This window comes from Suricata suricatta, chromosome 9 (assembly GCF_006229205.1).
Source record: "Suricata suricatta isolate VVHF042 chromosome 9, meerkat_22Aug2017_6uvM2_HiC, whole genome shotgun sequence".
NCBI lineage: Eukaryota > Metazoa > Chordata > Mammalia > Carnivora > Herpestidae > Suricata > Suricata suricatta.
The window spans coordinates 47172349-47193946 of record NC_043708.1 but is presented as its reverse complement, the minus strand read 5'-3'; the positions used below and the strand labels follow the sequence as shown (position 1 = coordinate 47193946).

General features: G+C 33.4%; 1 protein-coding gene across 1 annotated transcript in view; it reads right to left on the bottom strand.

Moving 5' to 3' along the window:
• The window catches only part of SOS2 (SOS Ras/Rho guanine nucleotide exchange factor 2), a 58393-nt gene that overhangs the window by 4745 nt on the left and 32050 nt on the right, over nucleotides 1-21598 (bottom strand). The window contains exons 13-21 of the mRNA XM_029952189.1: nucleotides 20157-20260; nucleotides 17740-17962; nucleotides 14454-14573; nucleotides 14133-14295; nucleotides 10381-10498; nucleotides 9240-9412; nucleotides 5555-5671; nucleotides 4019-4280; nucleotides 3454-3495 (exon numbers count right to left, since the gene is read on the bottom strand). Coding sequence (XP_029808049.1) covers nucleotides 3454-3495; nucleotides 4019-4280; nucleotides 5555-5671; nucleotides 9240-9412; nucleotides 10381-10498; nucleotides 14133-14295; nucleotides 14454-14573; nucleotides 17740-17962; nucleotides 20157-20260 — 1322 coding nt within the window. The remainder of the gene's footprint in view (nucleotides 1-3453; nucleotides 3496-4018; nucleotides 4281-5554; nucleotides 5672-9239; nucleotides 9413-10380; nucleotides 10499-14132; nucleotides 14296-14453; nucleotides 14574-17739; nucleotides 17963-20156; nucleotides 20261-21598) is intronic.

Below are 21598 nucleotides of genomic sequence, written 5' to 3'. Positions count from 1 at the left end.
TCTATGTCTCCCTCTCTCTCTGCTCCTCCCTTGTTTGTACTCTGTCTCTCTCCCTTTCAAAAATAAAGAAACATTAAAAAAAAAAAAAAAAAGGAAAGAAAAGAAAAAACCAAGAGAGTGGAATGAACAATGTGATCAAGTGTGTGACTTTTCCCCCAAATTGGTATTTTGTATAAATGAAGGCAGAAACTTGGTCTTTTTGGTTTGCCACTGAATCTGTAGTATCTAGCAGCATAGCTGGTACAAAGTACTCAATTTTCTATTGCATGAAAAAGCCAAAGGGTATGAACATTTAATGGTTTGACATATTGCTTACAGATTTCTTTCCAAAAGGGTCATACTAATATACCAATTTACAAGGGATAAATAACGTATGAGAGTACCTTTTAACATAGGCTTGATCTTTTGATGTGAACTGTCAATTCATGTCCATTGTTAATGAGTCTTGCTGTTTTACTCACTGTATATGAGCACTTTTCATATGTACAATGTTATTTAGTTCAGGATTTATTTTACGGAGTCAGAATTTTATTAACATCTTCCATTAAATTTCAAGATGAAATTTTCTTTATCATAAGGAAAGTGTATTTTATTGCCATCCAAAATTATGTCTAGAACTCCCTAAAATGGTTCTAAAATGGTATGGTGTTATGGGTTGAATTGTGTCCCCTCAAAAGATATGCTGAAGTCCTAACCCTCAGTACCTGTGAATACGTCCTTATTTAGAAATGGGGTCTTTACAGCTATGTAATCAAGTTAGGATCAAAGTGGACCCTAACTGGTGTGATTTGTGTCTTTATAAGATACACACAGGGAGAAGATGGCCATCTGGCAACAGAGGCAGAGATTGAAGTGATGTACCTATAAACCAAAGGATGCCGAGGATAATTAGGAAATACCAGGAGCTAGAAAAGGTAAGGAAAGATGTTCTCTTAAAGGTTTCAGAGGGAGCAAGGCCCTGTCAACAGCTTGATTTTTTTCAATGTACAGCCTGTAGAACTGTGTTCTGTTAAGCCACTCAGTCTGTGGTACTTTATATAGCAGCATGAGAACAAGTATATATAGTAAAAAACATTTCCACCACAGAACAACAAGGAAAAAAAAGAAACAAACTTCAGTGAAGCCAAGAAACATATGAATTCTGAAGCTTCAATGCGTGAAGGAGGACTATAAGGTACATGAAGGAGACAAATAAAGGGAGACGAAACCCAAATGTCTGTATTTAGTGATACTGTCCAATAGCAGTTAATGTGTCTCACAGAATGTCTCACAAATTTAGTCAACTCTGTATTATCTGTGGGACTTAAAGGCACTTGGTATAATGGAAGGCATAGGCATGAAAAAAAAGACTAGATTAAATCTATGTAAGGAGCAATTAAAACACGGTAGGAGATTGGGAATTTTATTTTCTGGTGAATCTAAACATTGGACTGTGCTGATAACACAGATATTTATATTAAATGTTGAGACCACCCAGGCAGAAGATTTGAAGATCTTTATTTGGAAACACTAAACATTGCTAGAGAAGAGGCCTCACAGATTCTGACATTTGGGAATTTCCTAAGTAAAAATTTCTCATCACTCTATTCACAGTGAAACCTAGAAGTCAACAAGCTCTGCCCATGGATAAAGCATTTCCCATCACTTTATATTGCCTCACTCTAAAATATGAAAAGCTAAGGATACCAGATGAGAAAAGAAAACCTCTAATATGAAAGACAAGATACTGCAAGTAATAGAAGGAACTCAGAAAGGAAATAATATAAGAAACAAAGCAAAATTTTTTTTTCTCAAAAAACACCAAATCCTATGGGAAATAAGACAGTGAATCCATGAAACCAGGACAACAGAATGATTATAAAATTGGCATCATCAGAGGTTAACTAAAAAGAATTTCTTAGAAATTCAAATTCATGATAGATGAAAAAAATAGAAGAGTTGGAAGATGAAATGAGGAAATCTTGTAGAAAACAAAGATGTAGATAACCGGAGATAAAAGAAAGTTGGAGACTCAATCTAGGATGTACAATATGGAAAACAAACTCCAAAAAGAGTCAGAGAATGTGTTTGGGAGGACATTATTAAGAATGATACATGGAATATTTTCTAGACATCAAAGACATAAATCTCTAAATCTAAAGGGCTTAACAAGGAGACAGCAAAATGAAAGACAAAAATGACCCATATCAAAGCAGATCACTGTGAATGTGTAGATCATTAGAAATAAAAACAAAAGATCCTAACAGTTTCTTGAATATGTTGTGGTAGACACTGTTAACTGTCCCCCAGTGTATGTTTCCTTTTCTTTCTTTCAGTAATAGGATCCCATGTATTTTAGCAAGACAAAAGGCTGCCCAGGTACAGACTAAGTTTCTTAGCCTCCCTTGTAGCTAGGAATGTCTGTGTAAGTAAATTTTGACCAATAGGAAAAAAGGAGACTAATGTGAGAGAGTAACTCTCATGTTTTTCTAACAAAGCTCCTTGACTTTCCCCTTCTGCTGGCTGGAAAATGAGGCAGTTGCTCAAAATTCAGAGATGGAAGCCCCACTTTGAGAATCCTGAACTGCCCTGATAGCTTGTGGAGCTGAATGGTCTACTTGCCCTGGATATTGTGAGAAACTGATTTCTATTTCATTTAAGGTACTTTATTTTTGGGACCTTTTGCTATAGTAAATATACTCTAGTTAAAAAAAAAAAAAGATTGAAACTATAGGGTCACTGACAGAGGATTTCTATTTTGTTCAGTGTTCTCTTGCACCTAGAATAGTGCTGGCACATATCAGGCATTTAAAAACTATGCATAGCGGTACCTGGCTGGCTCACCTGGTTACTGATTTTGGTTCAGGTCATCTCATGGTTTGTGAGTTTGAGCCCCACACTGAGCTCTGTGCTGGCAGTACAGAGCCTGCTTGGTATTTTTTCTCTCTCTCTCCCTCTGGATTCCCCCTTCTTCCCCTCTCAAAATAAACTTAAAAAAATAATTAAAACTATGCATAAATAATTTGCGTGAATGACACTGTACTTCTAAAAAGCAAGCACAAAAGCAAGAGGACAATGGGAAATTCCTTCAAAATTCTGAGTTCTTTTTTATTAAAAAAATTTTTTTTAACACTTTATCTATTTTGAGAGAAAGAGAGAGAACACAAGCAGGAGAGGGGCAGAGAGAGAAGGGACAGAGGATCCAAAGTGGGCTCTGCACTGACAGCCCAATGTGAGGCTTGAACTCATGAACTGTGACATTATGACCCGAGCCAAAGTTGGACACTTTACTAACTGAGCCACTAAGGTGCCCCCAAAAATTCTGAGTTTTAAGCAAATAACTACACTTATTTATAAGAATTTTATTCATTTATTTAAAAAATGTTAATGTTGCCAAAACCCAAATACCCATATACAAATTTAGTCAACTCTGTATTATCTGTACAGTCACTTCATTAGAATCAACTCACTTACTTGAATGTGGCAAGAGGACTGGAGCAAAGATGCTATTGCTGCCTATTGGAATGAGAAAAGTTAATTTGAAAAGAGAGGTAAAATGTATGGTTTTATTTTAAAAATACGTTTGCATAAAGTAATAAATGTAATAACATAGTACAGAATTTTATCATCTTTTATTGACATATTTTAAACAAAATGGACCTGGAAGTTACTTTTGTAGCTCAAATGTTTTTCCTTTCTTAGCATGATTAGTTGTCTCTCTAGTACAGCCTCTTTTTAAACTTCTTTTACAAACTTACCTGCTTGTTTTCTTACTGTCTATTGCTCCCTTTAGAGTAGTTGTGGGGCCCAGAAGGTACTAAATAAATCTTTGTTTAATGAATAAATTAGAAAATAAATGCACAAACAATACACAAATGATGCTTTAGTCCCTTGTGTTAATCATTGTCACATTTAAATGCCACTTTCCACACTAAAATAGTGTGCAAAGGATTCTATAGTTCCCTAATTAAAGTGATGAGAAGAATTATCTGAAACACAAGATTCCTTTTTTACCAAATGGTTTATATCAAATACATACCACAGGAACTGTTGAGATCCACATCTAAAAACACACTAAGGTCTGAAGAAGCAGATACTGGTGGAGTAGATGGTGTATTTGGAGAGGTTGGTGCTGACACAGTTGATTCAAGATCAGTTTCAGCAATCCGACTAAAGCTTATCTTACATGGCTCTCTTTCTAATGGTGTTGGATGACCTCGTAAAGTGCCTGAGGTAGAGCCATGTCGGCCTGTATTAGGCCTTATTCCAGGAGATTTTAAAGAGAAAGTTGATTTCCGAGGCTAGGAAAAGCAAACATAACTACCCTTACTAATTTGCATGTACTTTATTTTTAAGGCTTAGCACTATCTTACTAATGTTTAGCATATTTAGTTAAGAAAGTACAATCAAAACCCAGTCTGCAAAACAACCTGTAACATTCTAGTAGAACACTTCTGGATTTAATTGGCTTAATTTTAAGATGGACATGACTACAAGTAAAGCTCTTTTCATACTGCAGAAATAAAATTCTTGAAAATCTGTGTGAAAACTTGTTGCTCCCCAAATACTTGAACCTAAACTTCTTCAACCATTGATATCAATTTTACATGTATTTACTATAGACATGATAGATGCAATACATGTTAGGTGCATCAGGAAAAACAAAAGGACTTTTTTTTCCTTCCTAACAGTAAATCATCAACTTCTATAACGGTACTTTAAAGTCTTTGGAGAAAATTGCTATCATTGTCTCCCACCCTCAACCTCCACTCCTCTTTTTAAACTCGCACAGTGGTAACCTAATAAAAAACATGAAACTCAGATTCCAGTAACTGGAGTTAAAATCTCAACTTGGCGAATATCTAGCTTTGCAGACTTGAAAAAGTTACTTAACTCCTTTGAGCCTCAGTTTTGAGATTTTTAAAATGAGAATAAGATCTATATATATAATTGTTGTGGAGATGAGATAATAGGAAACTACGAAGCGTACTGCTTGGCCCGAAGTAGGTGTGTTATAAATGATTTTACTTCCTCCCACATCTTGCTTCCAGTTCAACTACTTAGAATTGCTCCTCCACTAATTCTCTTGCCACTGTAAACTCAGGAATAACTAGGAACTGTAGCAACAACTTTTAGCATGAAGCTCATTCTACTGTCAACCATGGACTACGGGGCTCTAATCACAGTAGTCAAGGTCAAGCCAGAAGAGCTGGACACACTTGCTCACTCCTTTTCCCAGGCCTTTTCATTTCCTGTTCCATTCAGCTGTCATTTTAGGTTTTCACTTTCTTACAACTTTCCCCCTTATACTACAAAGGATTAAAAGCTGACAGATAAATAAGTCCTACTAAGATAAAGGATAAACCAGATTTTATCAAAAGGCTAATAACATTGCCCCCCACAATATATATAACTTTAGAAATAGTATAGTACTGCAAAACAAAGGACTGAAAAATAGCTATTCAAGTAGATTAGAATTTTAATGGGAATATGATATTAATCATTGAATATTGTTATAAAAATTTTTTTCTAAAAAAACAACAATACAATATTTCCATAATTTTCATGAGCTTACAAATCGAGGTGGCTGTTTACAGTTCCGGGGTTCAATTTCTAGTGACTTATTGAACAAATAATCTGTAAACTCCTTTTCAGAAGCATTTCCCATGGGGTTAAGGTTTTCAAAGAATCTCTGGAATTAAACAAATTTCCATAAGTACATGTTTTAGATATTCTTGGAATACGTATTTCACCAGTTTAAAACAAAAATAAAAATTATCAACATACTAAGGGATCATAATGTCTTAAAGTTCACAAGAATTGCTCTAATATCTCTCCTTTCAAATAAAATTGTACCATTTCTATGGGAGTTGTATATTCCAGTCTTCATTTCTATGAAGATGAACAGATTTCCATTTATTACCATTTTAACGGCTTAGTATCCCTCAGTTAACATTACTTCTATTCAATATAACAACAAGATGATTATCACCAATAAGCATTAAAAGTGTTTAGGGGGCTCCTGGGTGGCTTAGTCAGTTGAACATCTGACTCTTGATTTCAGCCAGGTCATGATCCCAAGGTTGTGGTATGGAGCCCTGAGCCACATGGGGCTCTCCACTGAGCATGAAGCCTACTTGGGATATTCTCTCTCCTCCCCATCCCCCCGTCTTTCTCCTTCACTCACGCTCATTCTCTCTCTCTAAAATAAAAGTACTTAGGGGCACCTGGGCAGCTCAGTTGGTTAAGTATCCAGCTTCAGCTCAGGTCATGATTTCACATCTTTTGAGTTCGAGCCCGCTTCAGGCTCTTGTGCTGACAGCTCAGAGCCTGGAGCTTGCTTCACATTCTGGATCTCTCTCTCTGCCCCTCTCCTACCTGTGCTCTGTCTCTCTCTCTCAAATATAAATAAACATTAAAACAATTAAAAATAATAAAAGTATTTAGAACAGAATTATAGTTAAAATTCATAATCAAACTTTATTTTTAATTAAAAAATTATTTTTTACTTTTTTAAAATTTATTTTTGAGACAGAGAGAGACAGAGCATGAGCCAGGAGGGGCAGACAGAGAGGGAGACATGGGATCCGAAGCAGGCTCCAGGCTCTGAGCTGTCAGCGAGTTCGACGTAGGGCTCAAACCCACGACTGTGAGATCATGACCTGAGCCAAAGCCGGAGGCTTAACCAACTGAGCCACCCAGGCACCCTGAAACTTTTTTTAAAAGGAAGATTTTATTTTTAAGTGATCTCTACACCCAGTGTAGGGCTCAAACTCACACCTCCAAGAATAAGTTGCATGCTGAGCCCACCAGGTGCCCCACAATGAAACTTTTGACCATTATTAGGGAAAAAAAAAGCTGCATTAGTTCTATTCAAATTCAAAAGTAATTTCAAGAATAACTATAAACTTATCTGTTCTAACTTCTAGTAAAATAATCCTTCTTGCCTTTAAGAAAAAAATATTTCCTAAGATTAAGTTTTTAGGTATAAAATTTAGATGATTTAGCAAAGGGCAAAAAGAAATATAAATAGCAATCTCACTAACCAGAGATCTGTTAACATTTTACTAATAGAATATAGTTCCAATGTTATTTACTGTGTGAATATATGCATGTATACAGATATTAGTTTTGGGGGGTTATCTTGCAAAATTGGGACCACACCACAGTTATTGTTTACTTTTTTTTTAGTTTATACTCATTTTTCCCCATGTGGCTTACTTATTTGTAAAACACAAATTTTAGCCCTGTTGTATTTAATCATATGGATGTTCCAGAATTTATTTCACTAATCTCCAGATAGGCAGTTTTCTACAACAGTGCCTTCTAATTCTTTGTTATTACAATAATTGTATTGTTATTATTAACTTCTTATGCATAACGTTTTCTGTACATTTCTGATGATCTCCTCTGAAAAATTCCTTAGAAGCAAATCATTAGATTTAACTTTATTTAATTTTGAAGTGGTTTAGAAGCATATGTAAAAATAAGTACTGTTTTTCACTTTACCAGTAGGCAAAATGAGCTTTTGAATTTGATATAAAACTCTCCAACTTTTCAGGCATTCTGCCAATGTCAAGAAAATTATATTACTCTAACAACATTGAACCAACTTGTTCTTACACACATATTAGCCAAATTAAATCATATGAGCCAACAGTAATTTAAAGACTTTAATAAAGTTATAATAGCAATATTCTTGATTTTCTCACCCTTTGCTCTATTTTTAAACACCATTTATTAGCGTGGTTAACTATGACTTGAAAAGTGAATGCCACTCTGTCTATGTTTAAATTTACTTTAACTCAGTCATAAAGAAAGCATTCTTTGCTCCTACATCCTGAAGGAAAATGCTTTAAATGATGGTAGGAAGTCTAGAACAGATCACAGAAAACTATAAGGAGTTACTGAGATATGAATGTTAAAAGTACTATTTCAAATATACCCAACTACAATTGAACATTATTTCTCTGGGAAAATGTATTATAAACTCTAATTTAAGCTTCAAGAACATACTTATTTAGACTTATGAAATTCCACATCACAGAGGGTTGGCCCAATGTTGAGGGAAGAGAATGAAATATGGGATTACCAGAAGCTTATCACCATTTTCTTTAAAGCAGGTATCTATGTTTTCATGACCTTAGGTCATTCTTTCTTAGGACTAGGGTATTTTGTTTTGAACTCAGAACAAAGAATAGTTACCATCTTATAATTTAGGAGTGGGAATCCTGGCAGTCACTTTCACTTAATATGCCTAACCTGCAGATTTAGTCTGAAAGTTTAATGTGACACAATTTTTAATGTGACAGGTGAACTTATGCCAATAGCTATTATTTGTTCTGAATTTCAAATAAGTCTAACACAATACTTAACATAAATATAGTATAATTTACTATGATTCAGACAGTATCCCACATTTTATAGTACCACAGAATCAATGTTCTAAATAAATGCTCAAGATAGAGTATCAATGACAGAATGTTAAAAAAAATAATTTCTTGCCATGCATATATACAACCAACCTCTTACTCTATTTTAAACCCAGTGTTCTTATGAAGAAATTAATTACTTAATGTTATATTAGCACATGTAAAATATCTAAAATGGCTATCAAGCAATGACAATATTAATAGTGGATTTAATTTTTACTACATGGACATCACAGAGTTACATTCCATTTTGTCGTTCATTTTTTCAAAGTATTATTTGAAATTGGGGCACCTGGGTGGCTGAGTCAGTTAAGCTTCCGACTTCGGCTCAGGTCATGATCAGGCTCTGTGGTGACAGCTCAGAGCCTGGTACCTGCTTCAGATTCTGTGTCTCCCTCTCTCTCTGCCCCTCCCCCACTCATGCTCTGTTTCTGTCTCAATAATAAATAAAAACATAAAAAAAAATTAAAAAAACAAAGTATTTGAACCAATTGCATAAAGAAGCAATAGGATATTTTTAATAATATATTTTTAAGATATTTTATTTTTAAATAATCTCTACACCCAACTATGGTGCTCAAACTTACAACTCTGAGATCAAGAACCACAAGCTCTACCGACTGATCCAGCCAGGTCCCCAGTACCTAATAATATTAATAACTGTATATTGTTAGCACAGAACCTCTAATATTTACTTCTATTAACTATTAACTTACTATATTATTTTTATAGTAAAATAAGTGGCATAATGCATAGTTATGATATTTCTTACAGACTGCAGAAGATTTATTATGTTCTCTTTTAAGGATAAGCAAAGAAAATATTTACCCTCATTTCTGGTTCTATCCGTAAACAGTAAGGTTGATTTTGATACTGCTGAATTTCTCCAGTAATTTCAGCTACTTTCCTCCTCTTACTGAAATTGATTAAATCTTTCCCTTTCTTTTTTAAAAAATCATTATTCCCTTCTTCAGTTTTCAGAATATTTGTTAAATATATTCCTAGTAAAAAAAAGTATTTGAAGTTATAAAAGTTGTTACTTAATTCACCACTTGAAAAAACAACTGTTCTTGTAAAGTTGAAAGAAATCCTATAATCCAGCAATTCTACTCTCAATATGTTCAGTCTCTGATAGCATATTAATCAACTTTACAGTAGGAATTTTTTTAACATGGAAAGAATTAAGAAAAAGAAAATTAGGGTTTAAAAAAGGCTTAATTTATTTCTTAGACTAATAGTCTAAAATAAAAGGATTCATCGACAAAGTCTAAATTATAAGTGTTATATATGTTCTAACCATTTTAATATTTGACTCTAAATATTTAATGCCAATGATCTGAAATAATGATCAATAAATTAATTTTAAGCCAATTCTCGTGATAAGACTACAGATTTATAAACTAATCCTCTGTTTTCCCAAAGCCCATATTTAGATAGAAAAAAAATTATTCCTCACTCTGGGATAGTAAGAAGGTTTTTAGCTACTTTTTCATACATAAATATGGGTTCATTTAAATCAGTAGCTCTCAATTGTGGGGCAATTTTGTTCTATAGGGACATTTGGGGTTGTCTAGAGACATTTCTGGTTAACACAACCGGTTGTGTATGTGAGTGTATACACAGGCAAATATGTTTCCTATGTTGAAATCCTAATGCCCAATGTGATTAGAGATGGGGCCTTCAGGAGGGCTTAAATCGTGAGGATGGAGGCCTAGTGAATGGGATTAGTGCTTTTATAGAAAGACTCTGCAGAGTTCCTTACAAGAACTCTATGAGATAATTTTTATAACCTTTATGTTAAAGACAGGGAAAATGGAGACTTTAAGTTTTATTTATCAACATGAACAGCTAATAAAAGTAGATATGCTCAGATATAAAAATCAGGACAATCTGCCCTTCAAGGCTGATATCTTTTGGCTACAAAAAATTTACCTAAAATATAAGTATAAATCTATATTCAGTAACTTACCAAAAAAAGGCACACAAGGTGGATTGATTGACTTAAGTTTTACTAGGTATTTTTTAAAGTGATCTTGACTTAATTCCACAGCTTCATCCAAAATTCTCTTTTTTCTTTCCTGCAATGCCTTTAAAGTATATAAATTGAATATAACTTGTTTTTTACAATTCAATCATATTTTATGAACACAGAGCTTGAAATTTTATAAAATTTTGCAAATATTTGAAAAATAATTTTTAAGGACATGCAGTATTCCTTTCTGTACTTGCCTGAAATGATTTATCTACAAACATAAAACTTTTAAGTTTTTTTTGATATAAATTAGATGATCAAGCAATAAAAATTCTTCCCCATAACCTTATTAGTTATATTTTTGGTTAGCCAGAGTTTCAAGTTATAACTACAGGAGGGAAATATAATCGCAAAGTATTCAAATATTTTCCACTGAAAGGTCTTTTGGGGTTATGGGTAAGATTTTAGTAAGGAGGAGAAGGCTGTGGGATGGAGAGAAGAACTGAACAAAAATTTAGTAAACCAAGTAAGCATTTCTTTTATATTTCATTATTACATTTGTTACAAATTATTTACTTTATTTTTAACTTGGTAAGTACAAACATCTACAGCAAACTTTATACTTGACAGAAACTGTTCAATGCATTTCCTTTAACTTAAGGAAAAAGCAAAGGTGATTGCATTTTAACTTTTATTCAGTACTATACAGAAGTCCTAACTGGTATGAAAAAAAAGAGAAAATTCTAGGAAATGAAAAATTGTTAGTATTCACAGAGGATATAACTGTCTGTGAAGAAACCCACTAAATCTACATATAGAGTGTTAATGAGAGAATTTAGCAATGTTACTGGATATAAAACTAATAGGCAAATATCAACTGCATTTCTAAGTATCCATCAATAAAGAAAACAAGATATTGAAAAATATTCTAATATAAATCTAACAAAAGAGGTATGAGACCTTCATCAAGAAAACCATAAAACTTTATTAAATGAGTAAATAAATTGAGAGACACACATGATCATGATTTGGAAAACTCACTGTAAAATTGTCAGTTCTTCATCAATTGAACCAACTGCAATTTATGTAATCAATGCAATTCCCATCAAACTTTCAATAAATGTATAGAAGCAACTGGCTAGCTATATGGAACAAAACATGAAATTAAACTCCAACCTCACCCCATACTCAAAACATTTCTAGCTATGGGGCGCCTGGGTGGCTCAGTCGGTTAAGCATCCAACTTCAGCTCAGGTCATGATCTTGCTGCTCATGGGTTTGAGCCCTGCATCCAGCTCTGAACTGACAGGTCGGAGCCAGAGCCTGCTTGAGATTCTGTCTCCCTTTTTCTCTCCTCCCCTCTGCCCCCGCTCATGCTGTCTCTCTCAAAAATAAATAAACATTAAAAAATTGTAAAAAAAAAAAAAAACCCAAAAATCTTATTTCTAGCTGGATTAAGGACTAAATGTGAAAGACAAAACATTAAGCTATTGGAAGATCGATCAAACAAGACACCCAAAAGTACAAATTACAAAAAACAGAATAAATAAATTTGACTACATAAGAATTTTTATTTGTCAAAAGATATTTTTAAAAGGTGAAAAGGGAAGCTTCAATCTGAGAAGAGACATTACCACACGCTGATTGACAAAGGACTAAAATCCAGTATATAAGAAAACTCCTAGAAATTCAAAAGAAAAACTCAACAATTAAAAAGTCAAAAAAATTTCCATAAGAATAAATAGAAAGAACCAATAAATATTTAAAAAGATGTTCAAACTCATTAGAAATTGGGGGCTTATCAACCAAAACCACAAGACTGGAAAAGGAAAAGAATTGACAGTGTCAAGTACTGGTGAGAATGTAAAACAACTTAGAACGCATACATTTCTGGTATAAACTGGTACAATTACTTGGGAAAACAATTTAGCATTTTCCAGTATAGATAATGATATCCATATCCTCTTATCTAGTAATTCTAGGTGAATAACTTAGAGAAATATGTGCATGCATGCACTAGGATTTATTTAGAAAATGTTCATGGCACTATTACTGATACTAGCCTTATACTGGAAACATCCAAATGGCCATTAACTATGAATAAATAAATAAAATTTGGTAAATTTATTCTTATAGTATGATACAACTATGAAAAAGAATGAATTGTAGCAGCAACAAACAACCTGGATGAATTTTTTTTAAGTTTATTTATTTGGAGAGAGAGAAAGAGAGAGAGTGAGCAGGGTAGGGATAGAAAGAGAGGGAGATAAAGAATCCCAAGCAGGTTCCACACTGTCAGCACACAGCCTGATGTGTGGCTCTATCTCACGAATTGTGAGATCTTGACCTGAGCCAAGATCAAGAGTTGGACGCTTAACTGACTGCGTCATCCATATGCCCCAACCTGGATGAATTTTAGGAAGAGAATATTGAGTAAAAAAGTCTTTGATGAATTATATTCATATATAATTAAGAAACATGCAAAATGAAACATTACATTGTTTAGAGATTCAATAAGTAAAACTGTAGGAAAATAATAAGCAAGAAAATTCAGAATGATAGTTGGCTCCGAAGGGGTGAAAAGGATATGGAATTGGAAGGAGTTCTTAAACTGGATACCAGGTATACAGATGTTTGTATTTTTATTCTTTCTGGCTGAGACATATTTTATAAATATTGTTCTGTATCCAATATTTTAAGAGACTAAAACTTAACCTCTCAAAATAAATATATTACATTTTAGAGTTTTTCAGAATCAGAATTAAAATTATTAATCTATCAAATAGATTAATATTTGGCAATAATCAATTGTTAATATCCTTACCATATAAAAAGTTCATACAAATCAATAAAATGCAAACACCCAAATAGAAAAATAAATGAAAACAATTTGCCCTCTACTCCCCTCTAATCATAACCAACTGAAAGAACTCATGTTAAGAAATGATTCTGTATCTTTCCACACTCTTCTCAATGCTCATGCAATTCTGTTAACATATTTAGTTTGGATTTGCTCCATTCTGTTTTATAAAAATGAAATCATATTATACTCATTGTTCTGAAGGTTTTCCCCTAAAATATTACAAATATTATTTTAAGACAACACACATAGATCCTATTCACTTTTTTTCTATAGCTGAACAGTATTCTACACTTCAGGTGTAGAACAATGAATCCAGTCATTCTATTTATAAACATACAGGGTGTTTCTAGTTTTCTGCTACTATAATTAATACTGCAGAAATGACATCTTTGTACATTAACCAGACAATCTGGCATTTTTATTTCTGGATCCAAGAGTATGTGTATTTTAATTATAACATATGCTTTCTGTATCTTTTGAATTTCCTATAACAAACACTAAACATATACTGTTATAATTAAAAAAACTTTAAGTTTTAGCAAGACTTCTCTCCATGTTACTCTTCCTTTGACTATGCATTAAACTAAAGGTAATTGAAGTAATTTGTATATTTATATTTAAAATGTTTGTCATTTATTTGAAATAATCAATGTGTCACTGGAAAAATCCATTTGGAACTTCATTACACTTAAGTAGCATATTAAACAGAGTCTCAAGTCTTATATTCCTTGATGAATCCTAGGCTTACTAGTTATGCTGATATATTTAAGGGAATAAGATGATTTATTAAGGATTTGCTCAAAAAGACTGGTGGTAGAAGCAGTGTCTTTTACATCAATTGAATCTTCCCCCCACAAAAGAGAAAATATTTAAACCTAAAACTTACCTCAAAAGTATGGTCTAGTCTGTACACTGACACTGAATTTACTGCACTGACTATCTCCAATACACCATTGAAATTATTCAAATCTTGAAAAACTTGCAGAATTTCTATAATTCTACTTAGTACTGCCACCCGTTCCTCAAAATTTTCTGCTTCCACAATGCACCTAACCAAAAAAAAGAAAAAAAACCTCATGGCTTAAAATGTAATTTTCTCGTTTCATATAGGAAAGAAGAAACATATTTTTAGCCAGAATTTAAGCTTATAGATGACTTACTATTATGATTATTAAAAAGTAATAAGACAGAATAAGTAAACACTCACTTTTCAAACCAGAGGGTAAGATTCGTGGTATGGCGAATCATTTTTAATAAATTTGGAGAATTTATTTCTTTATCTTCTTTGGTCCACACACTCCCTACAAGTTCAGAAGGCTGGACTTTCCTATGGAACCAAAATCAATGCAACTTAACTTACAAAGGATTAGTATCAAAATTATTTAAAGATCTCCTGAAACTTAGTGAGAAAAAGACAATCCAAAAGATAGATGGACAAACATATAAAGAGGTTTAAATCACAGAGGACTGGACCTAAATAGTCACATAAACATGAAAAAGTATTTTATTTCTTACTCAGGGAGAAGAACATTAAACACAACAGAATCCCATTTCACTCCTGGCAGACTAATAAAAGTCTAATAATACCAAATAGGTAAAGATGTGAAAAAACAGCAATTTTCCAACACTGACATGCAAGTAAAACTATAATAATGACTTCATAAAGAAATTTAGCAATATCTCATAATACTGAAGATATACATACTAGCTACCCCAGAATTCTATCTAGGCATATATTCTAGATACACCAGGTTATAAGAAAATATTTATAACAACATTATTTCCAAGAGTGAAAAATCACAAATAACTGAGAAGCTCATCATCAAGAGACTGGTTAAATTATGGAGCATTCACACAATGGAAAGTCACACAGTAATTAAAATAAGCAAACTGGAGCTTTTTCATCAACTTGAACAAATTTAATTTAATTGCAAAATACGTTGCAGAATGATACCTAAGTATAAACTGTTTTAAAATCTGCAAAACAATGTTATATATTATATGTATAAATTATAAAGACAAGTAAGAATAATAAACACCAAATACAGGATAGGGGTTATTGGGAGAAAGAAGAGGAATGGAATTGGGAGGAATGAGTGTAAGGAATTCAATTGTATTTGTAATGCTTTTGTTGTTCATGAGCCCTCATTATATAATTTTCTACATTTTTTTAAATACCTGAATTATTTTATTAAAAAAAACCGGACAGAAAGTAGATTAAATCATTGTATACAATCAGGCAGGATTACATAATTAAAATAACTGACCAGTGGCATACCCATCAATGTCCTACAGCCTTGGCTATTAATTAAAATAATTTTTTTTCATTAGTAGATTAAAGTATAAATGGGTATTTGCTATCAGTTTTTAAAATAAGTCTTCTTACACAGTTCTGTTATTTCACCAAAAATTCAGTTTCCAAACAGTGTCAATGTTTTACCTATGTTAGTCTTCCTTCATAATACACATATCACTTAACAAACGAATTTCTGTGTTTTGAAAGCAGATCCACATAGAGCTAAGTGTTTTTGTTTTTGTTTTTCCTGATGTCCACTCATGTAACAGTCACTTTATAAGGAAAAACTCGATTCAGTACTATTTGCTTTTTTGTCTCATGTAACAAGTCCCTTCATTCCTACCTTTTACAAAAGCAAAAACCATCTGCACTCCAAATTACTTAAAATACAACATGACACTCTGAATCAGATGTCGACAACTTCTGATGTGTGTGCTAAATTCTGAATGGCACAGCCAGGGCAAACCAGAAGTCCAATTCTACATAAGAGAAAGGTTTTATCTCTGCTGCCTTCCAACATTCTCTATTAGCACTAAACTTTGTATATTCTTGCTTCTCCCTTTAAAAAAATGGCTGCCAATCAGGATAACTTCTTAAAGATATTTTTATTTTTTTAATGTTTTTTAAAATTATTTTTGAGAGAAAGAGAAAGAACGAGAGGAGAGAGGGAGAGAAAGAATGGACAGGGGAGAGAGGGAGAGAGAGAGAGAGAAAAATCATGAGCAGAGAAGGGGCAATCAGAGAGGGAGACACAGAATCTGAAACAGGCTCCAGGCTCTGTCTGAGCTGTCAGCACAGAGTCCGACATGGGGCTCAAACTCACAAACCATGAGATCATGACCGGAGCAGAAGTTGGCTGCTTAAGCAACTGAGCCACCAAGGCCCCCAAAGGTATTTGTATTTTAGATGGGATTTTTGAATGCAGAAAAGGTTTTGTTGGAATGATAGTGGTGGGAGGTCATTTTTTGACAGAACTGGGGGAGGAGGTAGTTACCTGCAAGGCCTGAACTCTACATAGAAGCCTGGGTTGTAAACGAAAGAAGAAAGCTTAAGTTAGGAAGAAGACAGAATAGGGCTAACGTAATGGGAAAGGACAGGGTTTAAAAAAAGGAGAGGAAGAAACTGATAAAGCAAGCTGAAAGGAGAGAAGACTGTAGTTAGAAAGAAATAAGCTGCTTGAATTAGTAATTTTGAAATAATGATTTAGAGTGATAACAAGATCTGGAATATGACATGAGAGATGTTTTGATTTGGAGTAGAGAATGATATTGGAAATGATGAAGCCATGAAACTGTAAAGGTTAGGCTGTGAATGGGCAATCTGCATGGATACAGGGTAATGGCAGGAAGTGTTTTACATGTAAAGACAGATGATGGGATACAGATAAAAGTAAATAGCCAATCACATTTCTAATGAACTTCATAAATGAAAGAAAATGGTTCAGAAGTTTTAAGCATGGTTCATCAAACTTAATAACTTTTCTTTAAAATTAATATGAACTTTTAACTTAAATAGAGGGGCAGAGAGAGGTCAGAGGATCTGAAGTAGGCTCTGTGCTGACAGCAGAGCCCAATGTGGGGCTTGAACTCATGAGGCGTGAGATCATAACCTGATCTGAAGTGGAATGCTTATCCAGCTGAACCACCCAGACGCCCCTCAAGTTAATATTGACTTCAAATAGCTAAAGTATTTAAGATTCCTTTAAAAAATTAATGAAATCTTTATTCTTCTAAGAATTGTGTTACTCATTTGCCTAGCAAACCTAATTCAAACTCCAAATTAAAATTTTGATTATGTAGAATCTGAAAAAAGAATATAAAGCTTGTCTCACTCAATATTCTATTTACTCAGCTGCCTTCAAGAGCCTACCATCCATACTGACTGATTTAGCTAAGCCAACTCCAGCTAAAGCAATCTGAGTATTAGGAGCAGAGGAGGGTGACTGCCTTGACACTGGTTGCTGTTCCACCACTCCTCTAATGAAGGATTTCTAGGACCTACTCTGGGCCTAAACAGCTCTATAAGACTTTTATCTATAGGAAAAATTGTACTTAAAACCTGTGCTATGAGCTTTTGTCCAAGCCCACACGAAGAGATGAGGCATTTTTAAGTATTAATAGTTTGCAAAATGTTCTGAAAATAGAGGTATGTTTTAGATTCTTGAAAACAGAGCAGTAAATGAATGTTAATTGTTTACCTGTAGAGATCAGATTCCAAAAGTGTCAGCTGACGTGCAATTTCTATCGGATGAAGTGTCATAAGATCAAATGTTTCAAACTGTCCTGGTCTGCTAATATGCCATTCAATCGGTGGAGGTGGACTTTCAAAGGTAATACTATGGCTTATTCCATTTGCCTGAGCTTGTTTCTTCCTCTTGATGATCTTAGCAATTGACTCTACCCACTTCTTCATAGCTTTCCCTATGTTTGTGTTACAGAACACAAATAAAAATACCTTTTACTTAACAGATATGACTGCAAATCTTTGTATAATCTTTACCCAGCTTCAATAATTATCATCTCATGGCCAATTTCTGTTTCATCTAACCCCAATCATGCCCTCCCCTCCACCACCCATGTTATTTTGAAACAAGTATATCATATTTCATTTGTATTTAAGTATGTAACTAAAAAATTTAAAACTTTAAAAAATGACAATACCATTATCATATATAAAAACAATTAACTTCTTAATATCATCAAATATCTAATTAGTGTTCAGAATTCCCTGAGTCTCTCATAAATGCTTTCTAACAGTTGGTTTCTTTGAAATAGGGTTTGAATACAATATATAAATTGCACTGAGTTACTGTCTCAACTCTCTTTTAATTTACAGGCTTTCCTTTTCTCTCTCATCTTTGCTCGCAGTTTACTTGTTAAAATGGGATCATCTACCACAGAATTTTCCAATTCTGTTTTTGTGGTATCTCTGTCCCCTGTTTTTTCTTATGTCAGACACACAGAAATGTGATATGATTTAGAATCAATTTTTTGACATGAATACTTGCACGAATATTTCCAACAGCCAACCTGTAATGTCCAGTTACTTCTCTTGTTGTATTATTACTAGGGAGTTGTAAAACAGTAATATTCTAATTCTATCATTCCTTCTTCATTTATTAGTTAAAGTATTTTCATAAAAAGAAACTTTCCCTCATCACTATTTGGCTATGCTGAGGTATAACTTATTTCAGAAAGGCCTACGACATCAACTTTTAAGACATTAACATAACTCTTAACTTGCTTTATTCTAAAACATATATGTATTTTATTTTACTTTTTTATTTTATTTTGTTAAAAAAAATTTTTTTAATGTTTTATTTATGTTAGAGAGAGACAGACAGACAGAGCATGAGTAGGGGAGGGGTTGAGAGAGCACGAGACACAGAATGTGAAGCAGGCTCCAGGCTCTGAGCTGTCAGCACAGAGCCTGATGTGGGGCTTGAACTCACAAGTATTGAGGTCATGACCTGAGCCGAGGTTGGACACTCAACCAACTGAGTCACCCAGGCGACCCTACTTTTTTATTTTAGTGAGAGAGAAAGAGTGTAGTGGGGGAGAGGGACAGAGGAAGAATCTTTTTTTAAAATATAATTTACTGTCAAATTGGTTCCCATAAAACACCCAGTGCTCATCCCAACAAGTGCCCTCCTCAATGCCCATCACCCACTTTCCCCTTTCCCCCACCCCCCATCAACCCTCAGTTTGTTCTCAGTATTTAAGAGTGAGAGAGAATCTTAAGGAGGTTCCACACTTAGTGCAGAGCCCAACACTGGACTCAGTCTCACAGCCCTGGGATCATGACCTGAGCCAAAATTACAAGTCGGACACTCAACCGACTAAGCCACCCAGGTACCTCTATATATGTGTATTTTAGAAATTTCTTAGATCACATATAATTTAGAATCGTCGTTAAGAAAATAATATAAAAATTTAGTACTAAAAACAATTACCATGGCACACATGATGATAATGTATGGTAAACATCTCAAAGCTGAAACAAAAGAATCACAGTCTCTATTTTAAATAAAATTCCCCTTAGGTAAAAACAAGTAGGAGATAAGTTAGTCTTAAACTATTATTAATTAATGCCTTATACTGTGAGATAAATGATCTTGATTCAATAATATACATTTGCTTAAATGTTCATGGAGCAGAATTTAATTTCATGTGGTGTGCTCTGAAACTTTAGGTAGGAAAGTCCTATCTTTCAGGTGCTAAAAATATACCAAAGACTTTTCCAGGAGAAGTAAATATTATTTTTAAAAGCTGCTAACCATTCAAAACTAAAGAATAAGATTAAGGAGAATACTAAAACAGATAAAATTAGTTGAAAGAATCGCAACCTTGAGATGAGATAACATTTTAAATGTATTGTTTTTAAAGACGACTTGTAACTTCTTTTAAAGAAAGATTCTCCTAAAAAACTTGAAAAGGCAAGGTCCTAAGACTTCCATTGGTTCTAATATGTGAGCTCCTTAGAGTCTATAAACCATATCAAAAGCCAGTTCATCTGTTAAAATATAAAAACTAGCTTAGCTTCTTATTTAAAAGTCAAATTTAAAAATCAACTCATGTGCAATATAAAATTCGATCAAACCTTTAAATAATATACCTTTTACACTTGAAATGAAGGATTCCAGTCTCTCAAGCAACTCCAAATCTCTTTCAAAGTCATAAAAATGATGTTCAACCCAGTGCCGAAACACATTTAAGATTCTAAAAAAAAAAAAAAAAAAAATGGAAAGAAACACATTTTAGGAAAACCTAAGCTTCTTTTACTTCTCTTATACCATAGTGACCATAGTGACAACTTTATATACAAGGGCCAATATAACACTCAGAGTCGCTAATTTGTATTTAGTTAAAACCTTAAGTGCTTCTATGATGTGAAAACGTGTAAAGACTAATTTATTGTTTTAAAATTATATTTAAAAATATTTATAAGCATAAACATTATAGTTCCCATATTTAACTACCCCATTATGCTTAGGAAAAGTAACTTTTCTGTACACATATGTAGAAAATTCATCCTCTGTGCAGTACAAATGCTATTTTTAAATTCTTAAATTGAAAAGGAATTTTTTAAAGGCCTAAATTGATATATTTTTCACACAAAATGGCAAATCAACTAAGATTAGGGTGTTTCTTCAAGTGCTATCACCAAACTTCTGTTATCTACAGCCATGCCCACATTTTCTTATTTTATTTCAAGATAAAAATATTTCTGACAGAGCTGTTTTGTTCTGTAGTACCTCAAGAATGACTCTTATAATCCTGCAAACAGAGATTTAACCTATCTGTGTAAACATAACAATCTTCTCTCCACTACATAATTATAGTATGAATTAATTACTTTACAGTTTTTTCTTCATTATTTTAATAAACGACCATTTCTAGCTTCCCCTAGACCCCCTACCCAACTTCAGTTTTTCTCCCAGGCTAAGAAAAAACTTTAAATTCCCAATCTCTCTCATGTTATCGCTAATAAAATAACCTTAAGTCACTGTGTGTCTGGTAGACTCAGTGCTTAGAAAGTATTTCAAGAAACAAAATCATTAACTTCTAGTTTACACTAGAAGTAAATTCAAATAATTCTGTTGCCAATTTCTCTCCTTCCTAATTTCTACAACATGTAATGTAATTTTAAAATTACTATCATGTCCAGGAAAAAAATCTCATAATTAGACTTCATCAAAATTAAAAACTTCCATTGACCGAAACACATTATTAAGAAAATGTAAAGGGACGGGGCACCTAGGTGGCTCAGTCTGTTAAACATCTGACTTCGGCTCGGGTCATGATCTCATGGCTCGTGAGTTCAACCCCCGTGTTGGGCTCTGTGCTGACAGCTCAGAACCTGGAACCTGCTTCAGATTCTGTGTTTCCTTTTCTGTCTGCCCCTCCCTAACTAGTGCTCTATCTTTCAAAAATAAATAAATGTTTAAATAAATAAGTAAATAAATTTTAAAAATGCAAATTAAAACTACAAAGACATACCACTATACCCCATCAGTTCAGCTAAAGTATAAAGACTGACATCACTAAATGTTGAGG